Genomic DNA, 17877 nt, shown 5'->3' with positions numbered 1-17877 from the left:
CTTTAACCCCTGCGCCGCCACCGGACGCCCGCAGCTTAAAACCCTGGCCCCCTTAAACCCCCGCACCGCCCAATCGCCGCCCCGGCCACCCTGCACACCCGATCGCCGCCCCGGCCACCCTGCACACCCGATCGCAGCCCCATCCCCGAGCATACATCACCTGCTCGGGCCGTGGCTGTGTGATGCTCCCAGCATGAAGAGGGTGTGAAAGAGGGACGGAGGGGTGGTGCAAAGTTAGGGCACAGATACTCCCGTTTGGCACAGGGCTTCAAGTTTTAAAGTATTTTTTTGGGCAATAACTGCATCACCTGCCGAACGGACCACATATGTAATATATATAATTTTTTTTTTTTTTTTTAATATGTGCCCAAACGGGGTACCATTAAAAATAGGTTATACCTCTCTTCTTCACTCCCCACTGTCAGAGCCCTGGTCCTGATGTACAGCACTTTTGGTATTGGAGTTGGCACAAGTCTTGACCACCTTAGCCAATCTGTCACAGTGGACACTCATTGGCTGAGCAGGCAATCTCTTGTACCCTGATCCCAGAAATGCTGTGCATCAGAGCCAGGTCTCCATAACACTGGTGGCCGACAGAGCAGGGAAAGTATGGGTCTTTTTTTTTTTTTTAGGTTGCCCCCTTGCCAGAGCACATACTTTAAAAATTCCTTTAAGGAGTCCCCTACTTGTTGCATACTGCAATAGACGAAATCCAAGGCCAAATTTGCATAAAAATACGATTTCACCAGAGATTCTTTGGCAAATTTTAGGGCTATTTTGTTTGCGGTGTGTGAACGCGGCCTAATAAACTTTTGCATCCCAGCTCATTAACACATGAATACCCGATGCAAACATCCCCTGCTTTCCCCAGAGAACACCATTCTTGTTTCCTAAGAACAGACTGAGAATGTCCATGTTCCAATCGCCGGTTTATTGAGAGCCGAGCAGATATTTAGCAGCAAAGTTTTGTGCCAGACTTTGAGGAGGCAGAGGTGGAAAAAGAATTGTGCAGCAGCAGATTACATACTTTTGTTTATTTGCTGAATGGAATAGGTAGGATAGAAATTCACTTGTTCTGAAAAGACTGACGTAAGAGATGCAGATTATCTGCCACTTAAAACAATGCTCCTGAGTTATAATTATCGAGGCTAGAAAGATAGCATTTCATACACTGCGCTTCTCATACAAAGCCTATTCTACTTCTAGGTATATTCACCTATCAAATAACATCTACATTACAGTTTGCTTTCCTTTATTATTAGGAGAAAAATGGTGATGTGGTATAACATGGTACAGATGTATAAGGCTACGTTGCACTGAGCATGCGCAGAAGCAGCAAGAAACCAAAGAAGAAAAATAAACGGATAGAAAAACAGATGCCGACTGATGCAAACTGATGTACAAAAGTCAGTTTTATTAAGCCAAAGTACAAACGGACCATTAAAAAAAGATGAACATTTTGCAATCAGTTTGCATCAGTCTGCTCATCAGTTTATGCTCATCCGTTTAGTTAATATAGACGGATCCGTTAGAAACAAAGAAAAACGCTAGTGTGGCTGAGCCCTAAGTCTACTATTTAGTTATAGTTTGCAGTGAATTGCAGAAATTGGCTCTAGTTACTATGAGGACAGCATCAAAATGCTTCTGGGTTTTTTTTGTTTGTTTTTTATTGTATTGTATTTTTGTCTAGTACTGTGGATTCATGATGTACTGCTGTCAGTAGGCTGTGGGTCTTATTGACTCACCATGTTCACATAAATTCACGTGTATCGCTGTAAAATGAACATAAAATTTGTGTATTTACAGTTTTTGGGTTTTTCTTAAAGGTAAACTGCAGATTTTCTTTTAAATGGGTTATCTAGCATCAGAAAAACATAGCAGTTGTCTTTCAAAAACAGCACCACTCTTGCCCTCAGGTTGTGTGTGGTATTACAACTCGCTGCAATGCACAAACTGAAGGCAAGAGTGGTGCTGTTTCTGAAAGAAAGTGGCCATGTTGTTCTCATCTTGGATAATCCCTTTAATAATGTGTTCTGTTGTCAATGAAAATTCATCCGATGGGAAGAATCAGCCGTTGGCAGTTAATTACGGTAATATTTATCTTCAGACAATTTTAAGTACAAACTAGCCTGAAAACATTTTTTAAGGCTACAAAAACTGCAGAAAAAAAGTTTGTAAACATAGCTTAAAGGGGGTTTCCAAACAAATATAATACTTTGTTACCTGGTCCATTAGTATTAACAAAATAATACTTACCGCCACTGCTGCTGTCCCCGCTACGCCCCTATTAGGGATGAGCCAACTTGAGCATGCTTCAGTCCAGTCGTTCAGCATTGGAATACCAGTTGCTGCATCCAACTTCTTCAGCCAGCTATATTCAAATGCCAAATGGTCATGGTAGAATTGTGCTCCTCTCTAGTCCTGCTCTTCCTCCTTCCACTAACAATTCCCTCCTGCAGGAACTGCCTGCACAGCCCTGTGATTGAGCAAGAGTGGAATGTCATTGAAAAGATAAAGAATGGGACCGGGGACCAGGAGATATTACGACTGCAGCGGAAGGGGAGTGAGGGAGGTAAGTACGCCTTTTTTTTTTTAATTCACAGGTAGGCATGTAATAAAGGTATAGTTGCCAGGAACACACCTTTAGGAAAGAGGATTAGGAGAGTTTGCCCCTAATTTAACACTGCTGCTCCAGTCCCTGGTAGGAGTAAATTTGTGATGTCACTGCACTATACATTGAACTCTGTGACCAATCAATGGCCTTAGCACTCAAATGTAGAACAGTGTATTGAGTGCTTATGCTGGTGGCGCTGGACCAATCACAATCCCTGCCACATTGTTAATTTAAAAAAAAAAATCCTTTAATATTTGCACCCACTCTGCTCAGTGTATGACCATCCAGTGCAACTATTATTTATTTATACGCCTTGAAGACTTGCGCCTTTCCAACTAACTATAATGTTAGGAGTAATATTATGATCAAAGAAATGATTTTCTATAGGGCCAATACTGCAGATATTGCTCATGTATCTTTTTGTTTGCGGTGACTGAGGATAATATGAAACGCGTTTGGCCCTTGCTCTTCGTAATGGAACAAAGAGTAGAATCTTTAGTACTATAAAGAGATATGGCCGGATTGTGATGAATAATTTTTTTGCCTATGGCCACATTTCCTCAGGTATGCATTACTATACACTGCAGACTGTGGGGCGTACATACAGCAAGCCAGACCTGTCATACTAGTTTTCTTTTGCGTTACTACACATTTATAAAATAACTTAGAAACTTAACAGTATTCCTGGTCTTGGCAAGTATAGACTGGAGGAATACACACATACCATAGGGTTTTTCCTATTATCCTATCTGTCCTATTCTACAGCCATGGCTGTGTACTGTAGGCTATCAAATGTAAGTTCTCTTGAACTGCTTTACGTTATAGGACAAGTGATGCAAACAACATGTCTGTCACCACATTAAAGAAGACAGTGTAAGTAAGACGATAGGGTCACTTCAAAATGTACAGCTAAATACGGGTCACATTATCTATAAGGGGTTATGTGGCCGTACATCAGTTGTCGTCAGCCAGATGGAGCTGGCGATCCAGGCACTTTCTCGTTCACTAGTTATTTGTGTGCAGCATTTGATTACCAGAAGCGTCTAGGGCGGCGTCAGACACCGGGGACTGGAACGCCGTAATGCGGGACCCGCTGCTGGAACCGGGGAGGTGAGTGGACGTCTTTTTTTCCTCAGCCACCCCCTCCCCGGTCCCATCAAAAAAGTGCCCCCCCCCCTCCGGAGTACCCCTTTAACATCTAAACCCCAGCAAATCTCTTTCACGTCAGTTTTTATAAGGCCCCCTTCACACCTCCGGAAAAACCACCCGGATTTCCTATCAGGAAATCCCGATGGATTTCCGGACGCATAGACTTTCATTGGACACGGACACCCTTCCGGAATTTTCCGGAAGGGTGTCCGTTCCGGAAAATAGGAGCGGATTTTTTAGAACCGGTCCTATTTTCGTCCGGAAATCCGTGCCGGACGCCCTCTTAGGAGTCTATGGGAGCGTCCGGAGTTCCACTCAACCGGACCACCTTCCGCCTCTGCCCCGGCCTCCTGCTGCCTCTTCGTCCGCCGCCTTGTCTGCAGGTACCGCACCGGACCACATCACCCGCACCCCAGCCCACGCCGTCCCCCCCGCGGCCACTCGCCGCACCCCCCACCCCCCTGCGTGCGGCCAGAAGACCAGGACAGGTGAGATTAAAACTCCCATCATGCCCGGCTGACAGGCCTTGATGGGAGTTGTACTTCTGCAGCCTGTGGCCATCCAGGTTGCAGCAGTACAACTGCAATCATGTCCTGCAACCTGGGTGACCACAAACTGCAGAAGTACAACTTCCATCATGACCTGTCAGCCGGGCATGATGGGAGTTGTAATTCTGCAAGCTGTGACCATCTAGTTTGCAGAAATACATGTCCTATTTTTCTTCTCATCAGGAAATCCTGAAGGTTTTTCCTGATGGTTTCCTGAAGGTAAAAATGGATTACTGTCAGGAAATCCTGATACTTTCCTGATGACATTTGAGGTCTCCTGATCAGGATTTCCTGACAGTAAAAACTGACACGGACGTGTGAATGGGGCCTAAGGGATTGTTTTTAAAGGGGTACTCTGGCAAAAATCTGTTTCTCTCAAATCAACTAGTGTAAGAAAGTTATAGAGATTTGTCATTTACTTCTATTTAAAAATCTCAAGTTTTCCAGTAGTTATCAGCTGCTGTATGTCCTGCCAGAAGTGGTATTTTCTTTTCAGTCTGACACAGCGCTCTCTGCTGCCACCTCAGTCCCTGATGGAAACTGTCCAGAGCAGGAGAGGTTTTCTATGGGGGTTTGCTACTGCTCTGTGCAGTTGCTGTCTCGGACAGAGGTGGCAGCATAGAGTACTGTGTCAGTCTGGAGAGAATACACCACTTTCTGCGGGACATACAGCAGCTATTAAGTATGGGAAGACTTGTAATGTACTTTTATTTAAAAAAAATCTCAAATCTACATAACTTTGTGAAACCAGTTTATTTGAGAGAGAGATTTTCACCAGAGTACCCCTAATGTAAGACTGTTGAGGCATGCTGGGAGCAATGGGTTGGGGAACAGGGCTGTACAGCCTCAGGTATAGCCAACCATTCTTATCACAGCTGCCAGGGCATGCTGGCAGTTGTAGTAGTGCCTCAGGTCTAGCTGATTATTCAGGGAATGCTAGGAGCTGTAGTTTTGCAACAGCTTGCGTGCCACCGGTTGGGAATCACTGCTGTGTGGCCCCAGATCTAGCTCCATATCTGTGACAGCTGTCAGACCATGTCGGGAGTTGTAGTATTTCGGAGAGACACAGGTTGGGGGACACTGCTGTGCAGACTTTGGTCCAGCTGATCATCTATAACAGGGCATGCTGGGAGTTTTAGTGTGTAGGAGACACACAGCTGTGCAACCTGGGGTCCAGCTGATCATCTAGAACAGGACATGCTGGGAGTTGTAGTGTGTAGGAGACATAGCTGTGCAACCTGGGGTCCAGCAGCTGATCATCTATAACAGGTGTCTGGGCATGCTGGGAGTTGTAGTGTGTAGGAGACACAGCTGTGCAGCCTGTGGTCCAGCTGATCATCTATAACAGGGCATGCTGGGAGTTGTAGTGTGTAGGAGACATAGCTGTGCAACCTGTGGTCCAGCTGATCATCTATAACACGTGTCTGGGCATGCTGGGAGTTGTAGTGTGTAGGAGACACACAGCTGTGCAGCCTGTGGTCCAGCTGATCATCTATAACAGGACATGCTGGGAGTTGTAGTGTGTAGGAGACACACAGCTGTGCAGCCTAAGGTCCAGCTGATCATCTATAACAGGTGTCTGGGCATGCTGGGAGTTGTAGTGTGTAGGATACATAGCTGTGCAGCCTGTGGTCCAGCTGATCATCTATAACAGGACATGCTGGGAGTTGTAGTGTGTAGGATACATAGCTGTGCAGCCTGTGGTCCAGCTGATCATCTATAACAGGTGTCTGGGCATGCTGGGAGTTGTAGTGTGTAGGATACATAGCTGTGCAGCCTGGGGTCCAGCTAATCATCTATAACACGTGTCTGGGCATGCTGGGAGTTGTAGTGTGTAGGAGACACACAGCTGTGCAGCCTGCGGTCCAGCTGATCATCTATAACACGTGTCTGGGCATGCTGGGAGTTGTAGTGTGTAGGAGACACACAGCTGTGCAGCCTGTGGTCCAGCTGATCATCTATAACAGGTGTCTGGGCATGCTGGGAGTTGTAGTGTTGCACTGGTGTAGTCCCTACCCTCCCAAGGACAAGGCCATAGTGTGTGTATAGTGTGACATGATGGGGACTACAGCTCTCCCCGGCTCCGGTCTTCTCCCGGTATCCCTGGCAGCTCTGCCTTATCCGGTCCTCATACCCGTACCGGGTGAGCAGTACAACCTTGCCGGTCACAAGCCGCAGCCCCCGTGACGTAACCCCAGCATGTGACATCACGGCCACATGACAGCCCTGCTCTCCGTTCCCCGTAACCACCACGTCGCCGCCTATGGAATCCCTTCAGCCGTAAATATGCAGAGAATCCCAGGGAAGCCTCCAGCCCCGTGCTATATCCGCCGGGTGATGACGTCCGTACGGGGTCTCCCCTCCCCTGGCTGCTATTTCAGGGCCGCGTCCCTCCAGCCGCCCCGTCTATTAATAGAGCGCGAGCTATTAATAGATCAAACAATGCGCCCTGCGTCATAGGAAACGGCGTGCGTCACCAGATACATTCCAGCGACGTGCCGGAAAGGCCACGCCCCCTCTCGCCTTCTATGGAGAGCGGAGAAAGATTCACCATGTGCGTCATACTCCCCCTGCGTCGGGACACGCCTCCCATGCGTCACAGAGGCTTTAATAGAATGTAGATGCCAGACTGGAGCTCAGTGAGCAGTGCAGGGTCCGGGAGGCACAGGCAGACAGTCGCTGCTATAGACAGAGAGGCTGGGCAGCAGCAGCAGCAGCGCACCCTGCGGACAGCCCGCACCCGGGAACTCCAGCTCATCCGTCTGGTACGTGTTATGTCTGCACGAGAGACCCCAATGCATTTACAGGCTCTTGTGCATTATTCCTTCTTTGTTTTCAGTGCATTGGGAGTTTGACAGCGAGTGTGCTGTAGATGGTGACAAGGCAGACATTGGCGAGCTGTGTAGCAACAGGTGCACCATTATTCCAGCACTCTTCTCCTTCTTCTTCTTCAGGGATCAGGCAGTCTATGGGGATACATGCCATCTGCAAGATTCATCCCCTATTAGTTATATAGACAAGGATCTGCTACTATTCCTGTACTGCACGACAATCCCATACTTGTGAATTTCAGCCTTTGTGCCTTGTGTGCACCTGCCTCAGCCTGGGGTTTGTTCTGCACATTTGCTGTGTATGTGTGTATGTATATATAATATATAATATACACACACACACATGTTTGGGTATGTGTAGGGCTATTTGCATGTAATAGGGTGAGATGCATGATATCGGTGCTCTCCAACTGTTGCAGAACTAGGACTGGTAGGCATGGTCATTAATCCCTCTCACGTCTAGCTGATCATTCATTACCCAGCTGTCAGGTTATGCTGGGAGTTGTAGTTTTGCAGCAGCTTAGGGAGCTACAGGTTGGGGATCATTGTTGTACAGTTTAAGGTCTAGCTCAGTGATAGAGAACCTTCAGCCCTCCAGCTGTTGCGAAACTACAACTCCCGTCATGCCTGGACAGCCTTTGGCTGTCCAGGCATTATGGGAGTTGTAGTTTTGCAGCAGCTGGAGGGACAAAGGTTCCCCATCCCTGGTCTAGCTGATAATTTATAACCCAGCTGTCAGGGTGTCCTGGGAGTTGTAGTTCTGCAACACATGGAGTTCCATAGATTAGGGAACCATAATGTAAAGCCCCCGGTGTAGCTGATCATTCATATCCCAGTTGTCAGGGCATGCTGAGAATTGTAGTTTGCAACAGGTGGAGAGCCGCAGGTGGGCAAACACTGTTGTACTGCTTTAGGTCTAGCTGATCATTTGTTAAGCAGACTGCCGTGGGCTTGATGGGAGTTGTAGTTTTGACACAGGTTGAAGAATGCTGACTCTTCATTTCACTTCACACTATTGCATGTACACTATTTTCTATGCTTCTTGCACTGCAAGTGGTGATGGCATACACAACCAAAGACTATCCAGGCTAATGGGAGTTGTAGTTTTGCAGCAGTTTGAGAGCCACCGGTTGGGGATCACTGTGGTGACAGAGAATATACATTATTTTGTATGCATAGTACTCTGCAAGTGGTGATTACATACACAGCCAATGGCAGTTCAGACTTGCTGGGGGTTGTAGTTCTGCATCAGCCAGAGAGCCAGTCTGCATTATATAGACGAGTGGCCTATCAGGAGCTCATCTTTTTGCTATGTCTTTGTTTTCTTGTGCAAAGTGCTTTCTTGGCTCTGGGCAGACTCCTATCTCATGCTCCCGGCTGCATTTGCTCAGGGGAGAAGTCTAACCTATAAGGCTTCTAAAACAGTTTTATTGTGTCGGATTACAATGGCGTTTATTAGTCGCTAAAGAAAAGAAGTAGCGGTTTCCATGTAATGCAGCCACACTTGTGAGCAGCTATGGCACCTTCTGAGTATTACCGATTTTTCTTTTTTTTCTTTTTTTTCTTTTTTTTTTATTAGGGTTTTTACACTTGTGTGCTATATGATTCATAAAACCCTTTAAGCCAGTGCTCCCCAACCTATGGCTAGCCAACCGTTGCAAAACTACATCTCCCAATATGCCGAAAACTAGTTTTTTAACAGCTGGAGAGCCACAGTATGGGAAACACTGGTTAAAGCTATATTGTCCTGCACTACTATACACTTGCTAGTGCATCTGCCAGTACAACTGCTGCAGAGCCTCTTGAGGTGTAAATCCAGCTGTCTGCGCTGCGCTTGATGACGTTCCATCCGTTAGTTGAGTATGATGTAAAGAATCAGAAAGCTCATTAACAGCTCTTCTTCCCAAGGATCCCTGCAGCAGCTGAGATGCCTTCGATAAGTCCAGTCATCCTGGCAGATCCCTGCCTGGGCTATAAATATAGTGAGAATACTGACGGCTAGGCTATGACCTAATAGTTTGCTATCTCCCATATGTTTCAATTTCACAAGTTTTTAGCTATATGGGAGTTGTAGTGCATCAGCTGTCCAATTTTTTTTTTCTCTCTCTACATTTTTTACATTTCACATTTGGAATTTAGTTTTTTTTTTTTTACTTGTCATTTGCGTAGAGTGGAAACTTTACGTCTTGTATGTCCCTGCAAGGCTTTTGTTTAGATAGTAGCTATAGGCAATGGACGTACATCTCAGACAGCCGTCATTGAATGACTGACATACAATGAGACTTGCTGGCTTGAACTGAATGACTTGTCAGGTAAATTTATAGCACTTTGTGCTAAAAAAAAAAAAAATAAAGAGCTGGTGTTTTGCAGTGTTAAAAGGTCTGTGTAGGAATTCATTTATAACATAAATTCAATTAGTGGTTTTCCACTAGAACCACATCAATGGACCATTAATATATATCATATATAATGGAATGGGGAAAAAAAGATAGATATTATACCGGTAGTAGATAATGTATTTCCATATATTAATAGTCTTCTTTTTTTCTGTTCTTTATTCAGAAATGCCCTGTATTCAAGCACAGTATGGAAGTCTGTCTCAGTGTGCAGGCCCCAGTGACACTTATGTTCCAGACATCTTAAACTCTGAGTTCAGTAAGTTCGCCATGGACCTTGTTAACAGTGAAATTGCAGCTTCCACTTCATTGCCCAGTTTCAGCACCTTCATGGACGGTTACACTGGAGAATTTGATGCTTTTCTCTACCAGATACCTTCTACAACACCCCAGACGTCGCTGAAGGTGGAGGAGTTTCAGGTGTTCGGTTGTTACCCAGGTTCTTTCACAAATCAGGTTGACGAAACCATGTCATCGAGTGGTTCCGACTATTACGGAAGCCCTTGCTCCATCCCATCTCCGTCTACGCCAGGTTTCCAGAATCCTCAAGTTCCTACGTGGGACAGCTCTTACGGAGCCTACTCTCCGACTCAGAATTACGACAGCATGAGGCCATGGACTGATCAACAGAAAAACAGCATTCCACAGTCTTCTTTTTTCTCCTTTGGGACACCATCTCACAGTCCAAACATGGCTCCTAATTCATTAAAGATGACCCAAGGTCCACATAGACTTGAACAGCAGGTTGTAGATCCTGATGTGTTTGCACTAGCACAGAGCTCTCCTGCCGGATTTACCACTATCCCTATGGGTCAGGGGTCTGTGGTACTGGATGGCTCGGTTATTTTGGACAGTCCGTTATCGCCCTCAAAAGCACGAAGCCCCAGCTCCAATGAGGGGCGCTGTGCTGTCTGCGGAGACAATGCTTCATGTCAACATTACGGTGTACGAACCTGTGAAGGATGCAAAGGTTTTTTTAAGGTAAGCACGAAATACACTCTGGATATTGTAAAACTAGGCTTGATTGCCTCACCTCTCGGTCTTCTCGCTGCCCTGCAGACTTGGCAGGTGGTCTTGGCACATGCATTTGGTCCAGAGCCACCATGTCTTTGCGCTTCAGCTGATACACGTTCCTAGGGATGAAGGAAAGGGGCTCGTCCCAAAACTGTCCTATGGTGTTTAAAAAGCAGCTGTCCTCCTCGTGTACAGTTTCTTGGCCCGCTTTTACAGCAGTTGATCATCTCTGCTGCCTTTTTCTAACGTCAACTGAAAAGATTGATCTGGGGCAAACGGGATAAGAGGAGGAACCCAACACCAATTATACTGGCTAGGCGAGTAGAAGTTTCCATTAGGCAGCAGGTGTTGGAACGGTGTGAGATAAACTGCAACCTTAACCCTCTGTACCAGAGATCCAGAATCATTTAGTCTGCAGTAACCATGCACAATGATTTTTATAGATTGGATCTATTCCTGTGTACTGATACCCACAGTGAATGTGATGGGCATGATGCATTGCTGCATACTGAAAGTAGCCTACTTAGTGTTGCCTTAAAATGTGTGCGTATAGGGTCTTAACATTTTTTTAATGTTAAAAGTGATAGTTTTCGGTAGTTTATACTTGATAACAAATTGAAAGATTTCGAGGCTATCTAGGTGTCTTCAAGCCAAGCCTGATGAAGAAACCTACTGTAGGTAGTCTCAAAAGCTTGTAGCCTATTATCTGTTCAGTTAGCCATTAAAAGTTATCAATGAGAGGGCTTTCCGGTTTTTTTTCTAGAAGTAATTGTAAATTTCTGTAAATAATTTTAAGTATGTCTACCTTTGAGTAGAGATGAACGAACATGTAAATTTAGACTCGTGCAAACCGGATCACTTGGCATTTGAATCCTATTCACCTTCTCTAGGCTGCGGGATTCAAATGCCAATTTGCAAACCCAAACTTTGCTCTAAATTTGAGAGTCCGAAAAAGCCATTGTATTTGGCTTCCAAGACTGATGATCAGTCAGTAAAGTAGACTTTCCAAAGTGATGTTGTGATGGAAAGACGCAAGTCGGTTGTTAATTGTGTTCCATCCATTGTTGTTAAACTGTTACTAGTTGGGTTTCCAACGTTACTACAAGCGATTTCTGAATTTGGTGAAGGGCTAGTCTTTGGCCGGTGTCCCTTTCATTTGCAGTAATCTATCTCAATATTTCTAGATTGAGCAAAGTGTCTAAAGTTTCAGCCATCCCCCAAATAATTTGTTTTTGCATTTTTTGGGCCAAGTCCATCCATGTTGTCGGCAAATCAGGTGCTTTAGAGGAGATGCTCGGCCAATTAAGATAGGTGAATCACTCCCTTTTTGCTCTGAGCCAAATGTCAACTTGATATTAGGAACAGTCCGACACTAGAGAAATGTTACAAAAATAAATAGGAACAGACGGGGCTTTGTGCTGGTCTGGCATCTTGCTTCCCCTGACAATTGTTCCCTTTTCTCCCCACAGAGGACTGTACAGAAAAATGCCAAGTACATCTGCTTGGCTAACAAGGACTGTCCCGTGGACAAAAGGCGCAGGAATCGCTGCCAGTTCTGTCGGTTTCAGAAATGCTTAGCAGTGGGAATGGTAAAAGAAGGTATGTACTTAATATATCTTCTAGAATGTTCCTAATATATTCCTATTTTATCTTTTTGGCTTGTGTTTATAGAAATGATATAATTTTTTTTGCAATATGTAAATATTTGGAACGGTGGTCTATAAATGGGCTAAAAGTCGAAATGTTAGTAGATCTTTAATTGGAGGCATTTATTTTTTATTTTTTTGCCTGGATTGCCCATTTGATGCGATATCTGGTTTTGTAAAAAAAAAAAAAAAAAAAAACATACGTAAGCTTTAAGGTGTACTTGTCATTTAAAAACAAAACTTTTGATTAGCCAGGATATTTAGGAGAAGTGCCCGGCCAAGTGCTTCTTTCCATGTCTTTCTGAAGGAGTTGGTCCCATAGACAACCATCTCCTGCTGTGAGGGTTAAACTGGAAGAGAACACACTTGGGTAAAGCCAGAAAAAGCAATTGCTATGGATCAGTGGGCATGTGAACACCAAGACCCCAACATGTCAAAAGTTTTTGAAGTGACAGTGGCCATATAAATGTTTTACTTTGCATTGGATCTTGGTAGAAAACTTTTTTTTTTATGTTCCTATAGTACTAACAAGGACAATGTTTGTTTCTTTCTTTCAGTTGTACGTACAGACAGTTTAAAAGGCAGAAGGGGCCGCCTTCCATCAAAACCAAGGCCAGCATCAGACTCCTCTCCGGTCAGTCTTATCAACTCACTGGTGAGGGCACACATCGACACTATCCCCAATACTAGCAGTCTGGATTACTCACAGGTAAATCAGAATAAGGTCTTTAAAAAAAAAATAAAAAAAATCCTGTGTGTAATGTATGACCGAGAGTCTAACAACCATGTTCATTGTAGTACCAAGAGAACGTCCCAGTTCTTCTGGAGAAGGAGAATCCTGTTGATGTGCAGCAGTTTTACGACCTTCTCTCTGGTTCTTTGGAAGTGATCCGGAAATGGGCAGACAAAATCCAGGGCTTTGCAGAGCTTCCTAAAGAAGACCAGGATCTTCTTCTGGAGTCTTCTTTCCTGGAACTTTTCATCCTTCGACTCGCTTACAGGTAAAACAGCTGTCACCTGCTAGAGAATCTAGTTCTCCTTGGGTGTTAATCCTGTTCTGAACATGCAGTAATAAATGTTCAGCTATCTGTCCTACGAGAATCTGCTAAAAGAACACAAAGCAAACCTGGCATCTATTTAGTAGAAATGGAGGCCCAGATATTTTCTGACTTTTAATAATATCTGGAAACTATTTTTGATTTTCAACACAATGGGTTTTGCTTACACAATTGCAGATTTTTGTTAAATTCTGTTGTTCCCTGTTTATAAACCTGATGCCATTTTCTACAAACAGCTCTAAGCCAGACGAGGGGAAACTGATCTTCTGCAATGGAGTGGTGCTTCATCGCATGCAGTGCGTCAGAGGGTTTGGCGAATGGATCGACTCAATCATTGATTTTTCACACAGCCTCCAACGCATGAACATTGATGTCCCATCATTCGCCTGTCTTTCTGGCCTTGTCATCATCACAGGTAAGCCCAAAGCCTAACCTGTTATGCTTCTAGTTGCAGCCAATTTTTGTACTCATTGCAGTCATGATTTATGATTTTAACCAGTGATGGCAAAAATACAAAAATTTATTCCAAACATGCAATGGACATTAGATGTGGATGAGTGAACGGGCTCGTTCACTTGTCCACAACTGTTGTCCATCGCACTCCAAACATTTGGATTTTTGCTATCACTGGTGAGTGCCACATTGATTCCTGTTTTTGCCATTGGCTCTCCTTATGGAGCATTTCACCATTGATAGCGTGGACTTTTGGGCTATAGACCAGCTTGGATTTAAGCAAACTAAGTAGTGCCAAGGTGTTCTATCTGGAAGTGATTGATTTATGATTTTATATTACTTACAAATCAATAATATATAATTTTACACCAAATATTACCTTTGTGGTTCAGTTTCCCTTATTGCCTATGGGATACCTAAAATACAAAAGTAAAGGAACATCCCATGAATAGCCAGCCAGAGGCAGAAAAAATAAGCAACAGTGATGGCTCACTTTCATAAGGTCTAGTTTTGTATTTGGGTCTACATTGCTTTACAATACTTGGAGATAAATCTATATTGCACACTTTGTAGCTATTGCAGGTTGCAATATTGAATTGTATTCTTTGCATTGCAGACAGACATGGCTTGAAAGAACCCAAGAAAGTAGAAGAGCTACAAAGCAGGATTATCAATTGCCTTAAAGAGCACGTGCCATCAAATCTAAGTGAGCAGAACAGATCCAACTGTCTGTCCAAGTTACTGGGCAAACTTCCTGAGCTCCGCACCTTGTGTACGCAGGGCCTCCAGCGTATCTTCTACCTGAAGCTGGAGGATCTAGTACCACCTCCTCCTATTGTGGAGAAGATCTTCATGGACACACTGCCCTTCTAAACCAGCACTGCACTTTTTTTTCATTCTTACAAGTACAGAGGAAAGGAAACCATGTGTGGACAGTGAAGAATCCTGTTACAAACTTGTGGAACCTTTTTCTTTGATATTCGGTGCCTAACCCAGTATACCCCTTTTTGTCTTTGGGATTTTCTGGGTCTTATGTGAAGACTTAATTTTTATTATTCTATAATATCCAGATGTGCCTTTGGCTAAAAAAAGACTTATTTTTTTGTTCAACTTTTTGTTTCACTTTTAAAGTATTTTTTTAAATACTTGCATTGTTCTTTGGGCTCTTGTACTGCCTTTCCTTCAGCACTCCGGGACTGGACCGGTCCTTTATAATAGACTGTAATTCAGAATCTGGGGAGGCAGGTGCCACCTCCCCATTCGCTTATCCCGTCGGTCATGAAGCAGGCCGAAAGGGATGGACCCTATTTCAGTCACAGCCAGTTTGTAAAGTCTTGTACATATATGAAGTGAACTGTACATAGTATTAAAAAATGCAAAGCTACCCCTTGTTATAGTCACTATGGTTTTCACAGTGTTCTGGGCTGTGTGTAAATATGTGTAATTTTTGAATAGAAACATTTATATTTGTGTATCCTACTGGATTTACAGTATGTGTTTTTCTGATTAATATATATTTAATATATTGAATAAAAAATGCTGTAATAGTACCAAGTGGTCATGCATTAGTTGCTTTCATGATGTGTGTAAATCTATTAAAGGGAATTTTTTCAGCTGTATATCCAGAGCTGAAGTGTCAAGGAGGCTTTGCTGAGCAGTAAGATGCATGCCTGCACCTCCTCTTCCTGCATAATTGGTGTACAGGGTGCAGCTTTTATCATAAAGCCCTGTATTTCAGTCTGTCAAGACAAGCATGTATGGGGAAGTGAGTAGGCATGCATGGTGTGATTTGGCGACACTTCAGCTCTGAGCATGATATAGAGCTGAAAGATTCTCTTTAAGGCACCTAGTAGTGTTGTGCATTTTCCATAGATGGAGGTTTGTTGTATAGTGATCAAATGGCCAATGACCATGACCTAGTGGTAACTCCCTACTTTAGTGAAAATCTTTTTCTTTCAGATCAGCTGGTTTCAGAAAGTTATATAGATTTGTAATGTACTTCTATTTAAAAATTTCATGTCCTCCCATACTTATTAGCTGCTGTATGTCCTGTAGGAAGTGGTGTTTTCTTTTCAGTCTGACACAATGCTCTCTGCTGCCCCCTCTGTCCATATCAGGAACTGTCCAGAGCAGGAGAGGTTTTCTATGGTAATTTGCTGCTGCTCTGGACATTTCTCATGGACATGTCTCGTACAGAGGTGGCAGCAGAGAGCACTGTGCCAGACTAAAAAGAATACACCAGTTCCTGCAGTATGTATAGCAGCTGATAAGTACTGGAGATTTTTAAGTGGAAGTAATTTACAAATCTATACAACTTTTTATTAAAAAAACAGTTCATATTGAAAAATAAATAAATAAAAAAAAATCGCTGGATAACCCCATTAACTTTAGTGGATACTTCCCCTGACCTTCCCATAGAAGATAATGTTAGAATGCAATAGAGTTTTGCTAGTGTATTTAGGTATCCAGTGTGAGTTGGTATATAGTTATTTTGCAGTAATGGAAATGGACATCTCAATTAGTCTCGTAAGCTGCCAAAAATAAGCCATTCTTTATAGTAGCTGAAGCTGGGACTCTAGCAATAGGACAGAATAATGCGAGCTGTGGAGATACATATAGAAACGCCCCTAGATAATTCTAGCTTTTTAACTGTAAATCTGGTTTGGAGGTAGATGAGCTAGTAATGCATTATTTGCAGTTCCCAAATATACTCTCAATGGGTGGCAACAAGGTTAAACAAATTCACAGTGGTTGCCCCAGGAGCCCATTGATCACTACCTAATAAACCTCATTTTATAGCTGTCTGTAGTTTGTCTTTTGCCTCCAGACTGGAGCCTGTTGATGAGGTGTATGGAAGAATTTGTCTTCCTCCTCACATCCTTCTTCTAGCTAAAGAACACAGCTGCTGCAAGCTAGTACTGGGAAAATACTGCAAGTCTCTAAGGCTGCATTCACACGTCCGTAAATTTTGCAGACCTACGGACGGAGAATGCATGCAATGGTTTGTGTCCCTGTCCGGCATGATGTATCAATATCATGCCTGCAGCGGCGAAACTGTTTGAATTGCTGCAGCAAAATTTATGGTGCAGCCTTACTTCGTTAACTAGATTCATACAAAGAGTTACAGTTTAAAGTGGACCGGTCAGTAGCTTTTTATTAACTAAAGTAATGGTAGCTACTAAAGGGCTTCTTACCATCTCAATCCCTTGCTCCAGCAGGTATAAGTTTTAGAAGTTTTATGCAAATTAGGAGATAAATCCACAGGGCCGCCTCTAGGTTGCAGAGGCCCAGCAGCGTTGAGCCCCTTCTCTCCTAACAACCACTCCTGTAAATGTCTGCTCTATGAAGGGTACTGGGCTTTTGCAACCAAGGGGAACACCCTGTGAGCTTTGTCTGCTAATTTGCATAACACTTTTAAAGCTTATATCTTGGCACTGGAGCAACAGATTGATTTAAGAAATATATCTTCTGATTCAGGGTAAGAAGCCCTACTGTATACTGCTGTATACTGTTTGAGGAAAAAGCTGCTGACAAGTGTGCTTCAAATGGGGTCATCTTGACAAGTTTGGCCCTGTCCCTGTCCACAGAGTAGGACATAACTAATAGATCATGGTAGCTCTCACCAGTGGGGACCACAAGACACTGCTCCATTCATTCTCTATGGAGCTGCCAAAAATAACCGAAAGCTGCTCCAATCTCTGATTGCTCTATAGAGAATGAATAAAGCTGTGCGGGCAACCTGCTATTACATCCAGCAGATGGACCTCGACGATCTTACTTATACCCCATTGCATAGATATTATCCATCGAACATAAATTGTAAAGATGAGGTAACCCCTTCAAGACACATAAGTTTCACATAAGTGCAGTCCAATCTTGTTTCTACACCAATATTATGGCCACAAGCACCCCCCCACACACACACTCAACTGCGCGTCTAAGGATCTGAACATACAACATCACAGTGATCTATGATGCTGTCAGTTCCAGTCATTAAAGTCGGGACTTGCAGCCATAATACTAGGCAAAAATAAGCCTGTATTAATGCTTGTGTGAAATTGGCTTTTAGGGCCCGTGAAATAAGTTCCTTGAAAAGCAAAATCCAAGAGATAGATTTCAGCTGACTGCAAGTTTAACCTTTTCTATAATACTGTGACTTTTACTATAA

General features: G+C 43.7%; 1 protein-coding gene across 2 annotated transcripts in view; it reads left to right on the top strand.

Moving 5' to 3' along the window:
- The window catches only part of NR4A1 (nuclear receptor subfamily 4 group A member 1), a 45236-nt gene extending 29977 nt beyond the window's left edge, over positions 1 to 15259 (top strand). The window contains exons 1-7 of one of the 2 annotated variants that reach the window (XM_069972150.1): positions 6968 to 7076; positions 9705 to 10519; positions 12022 to 12151; positions 12756 to 12907; positions 12997 to 13199; positions 13493 to 13671; positions 14326 to 15259. In XM_069972150.1, the coding sequence (XP_069828251.1) occupies positions 9707 to 10519; positions 12022 to 12151; positions 12756 to 12907; positions 12997 to 13199; positions 13493 to 13671; positions 14326 to 14582 (1734 nt within the window). In that variant the 5' untranslated portion in view covers positions 6968 to 7076; positions 9705 to 9706 and the 3' untranslated portion in view covers positions 14583 to 15259. Of the gene's footprint in view, positions 1 to 6967; positions 7077 to 9704; positions 10520 to 12021; positions 12152 to 12755; positions 12908 to 12996; positions 13200 to 13492; positions 13672 to 14325 lie in introns of those variants that run through there. The other variant, XM_069972151.1, reaches the window with a different exon arrangement.
- Positions 15260 to 17877: the final 2618 nt, after the last annotated feature.

This window comes from Dendropsophus ebraccatus, chromosome 5, assembly GCF_027789765.1.
Source record: "Dendropsophus ebraccatus isolate aDenEbr1 chromosome 5, aDenEbr1.pat, whole genome shotgun sequence".
Taxonomy (NCBI): domain Eukaryota; kingdom Metazoa; phylum Chordata; class Amphibia; order Anura; family Hylidae; genus Dendropsophus; species Dendropsophus ebraccatus.
Note: the sequence above shows the minus strand (reverse complement) of the source record. Positions and strands in the feature narration are given on the sequence as shown.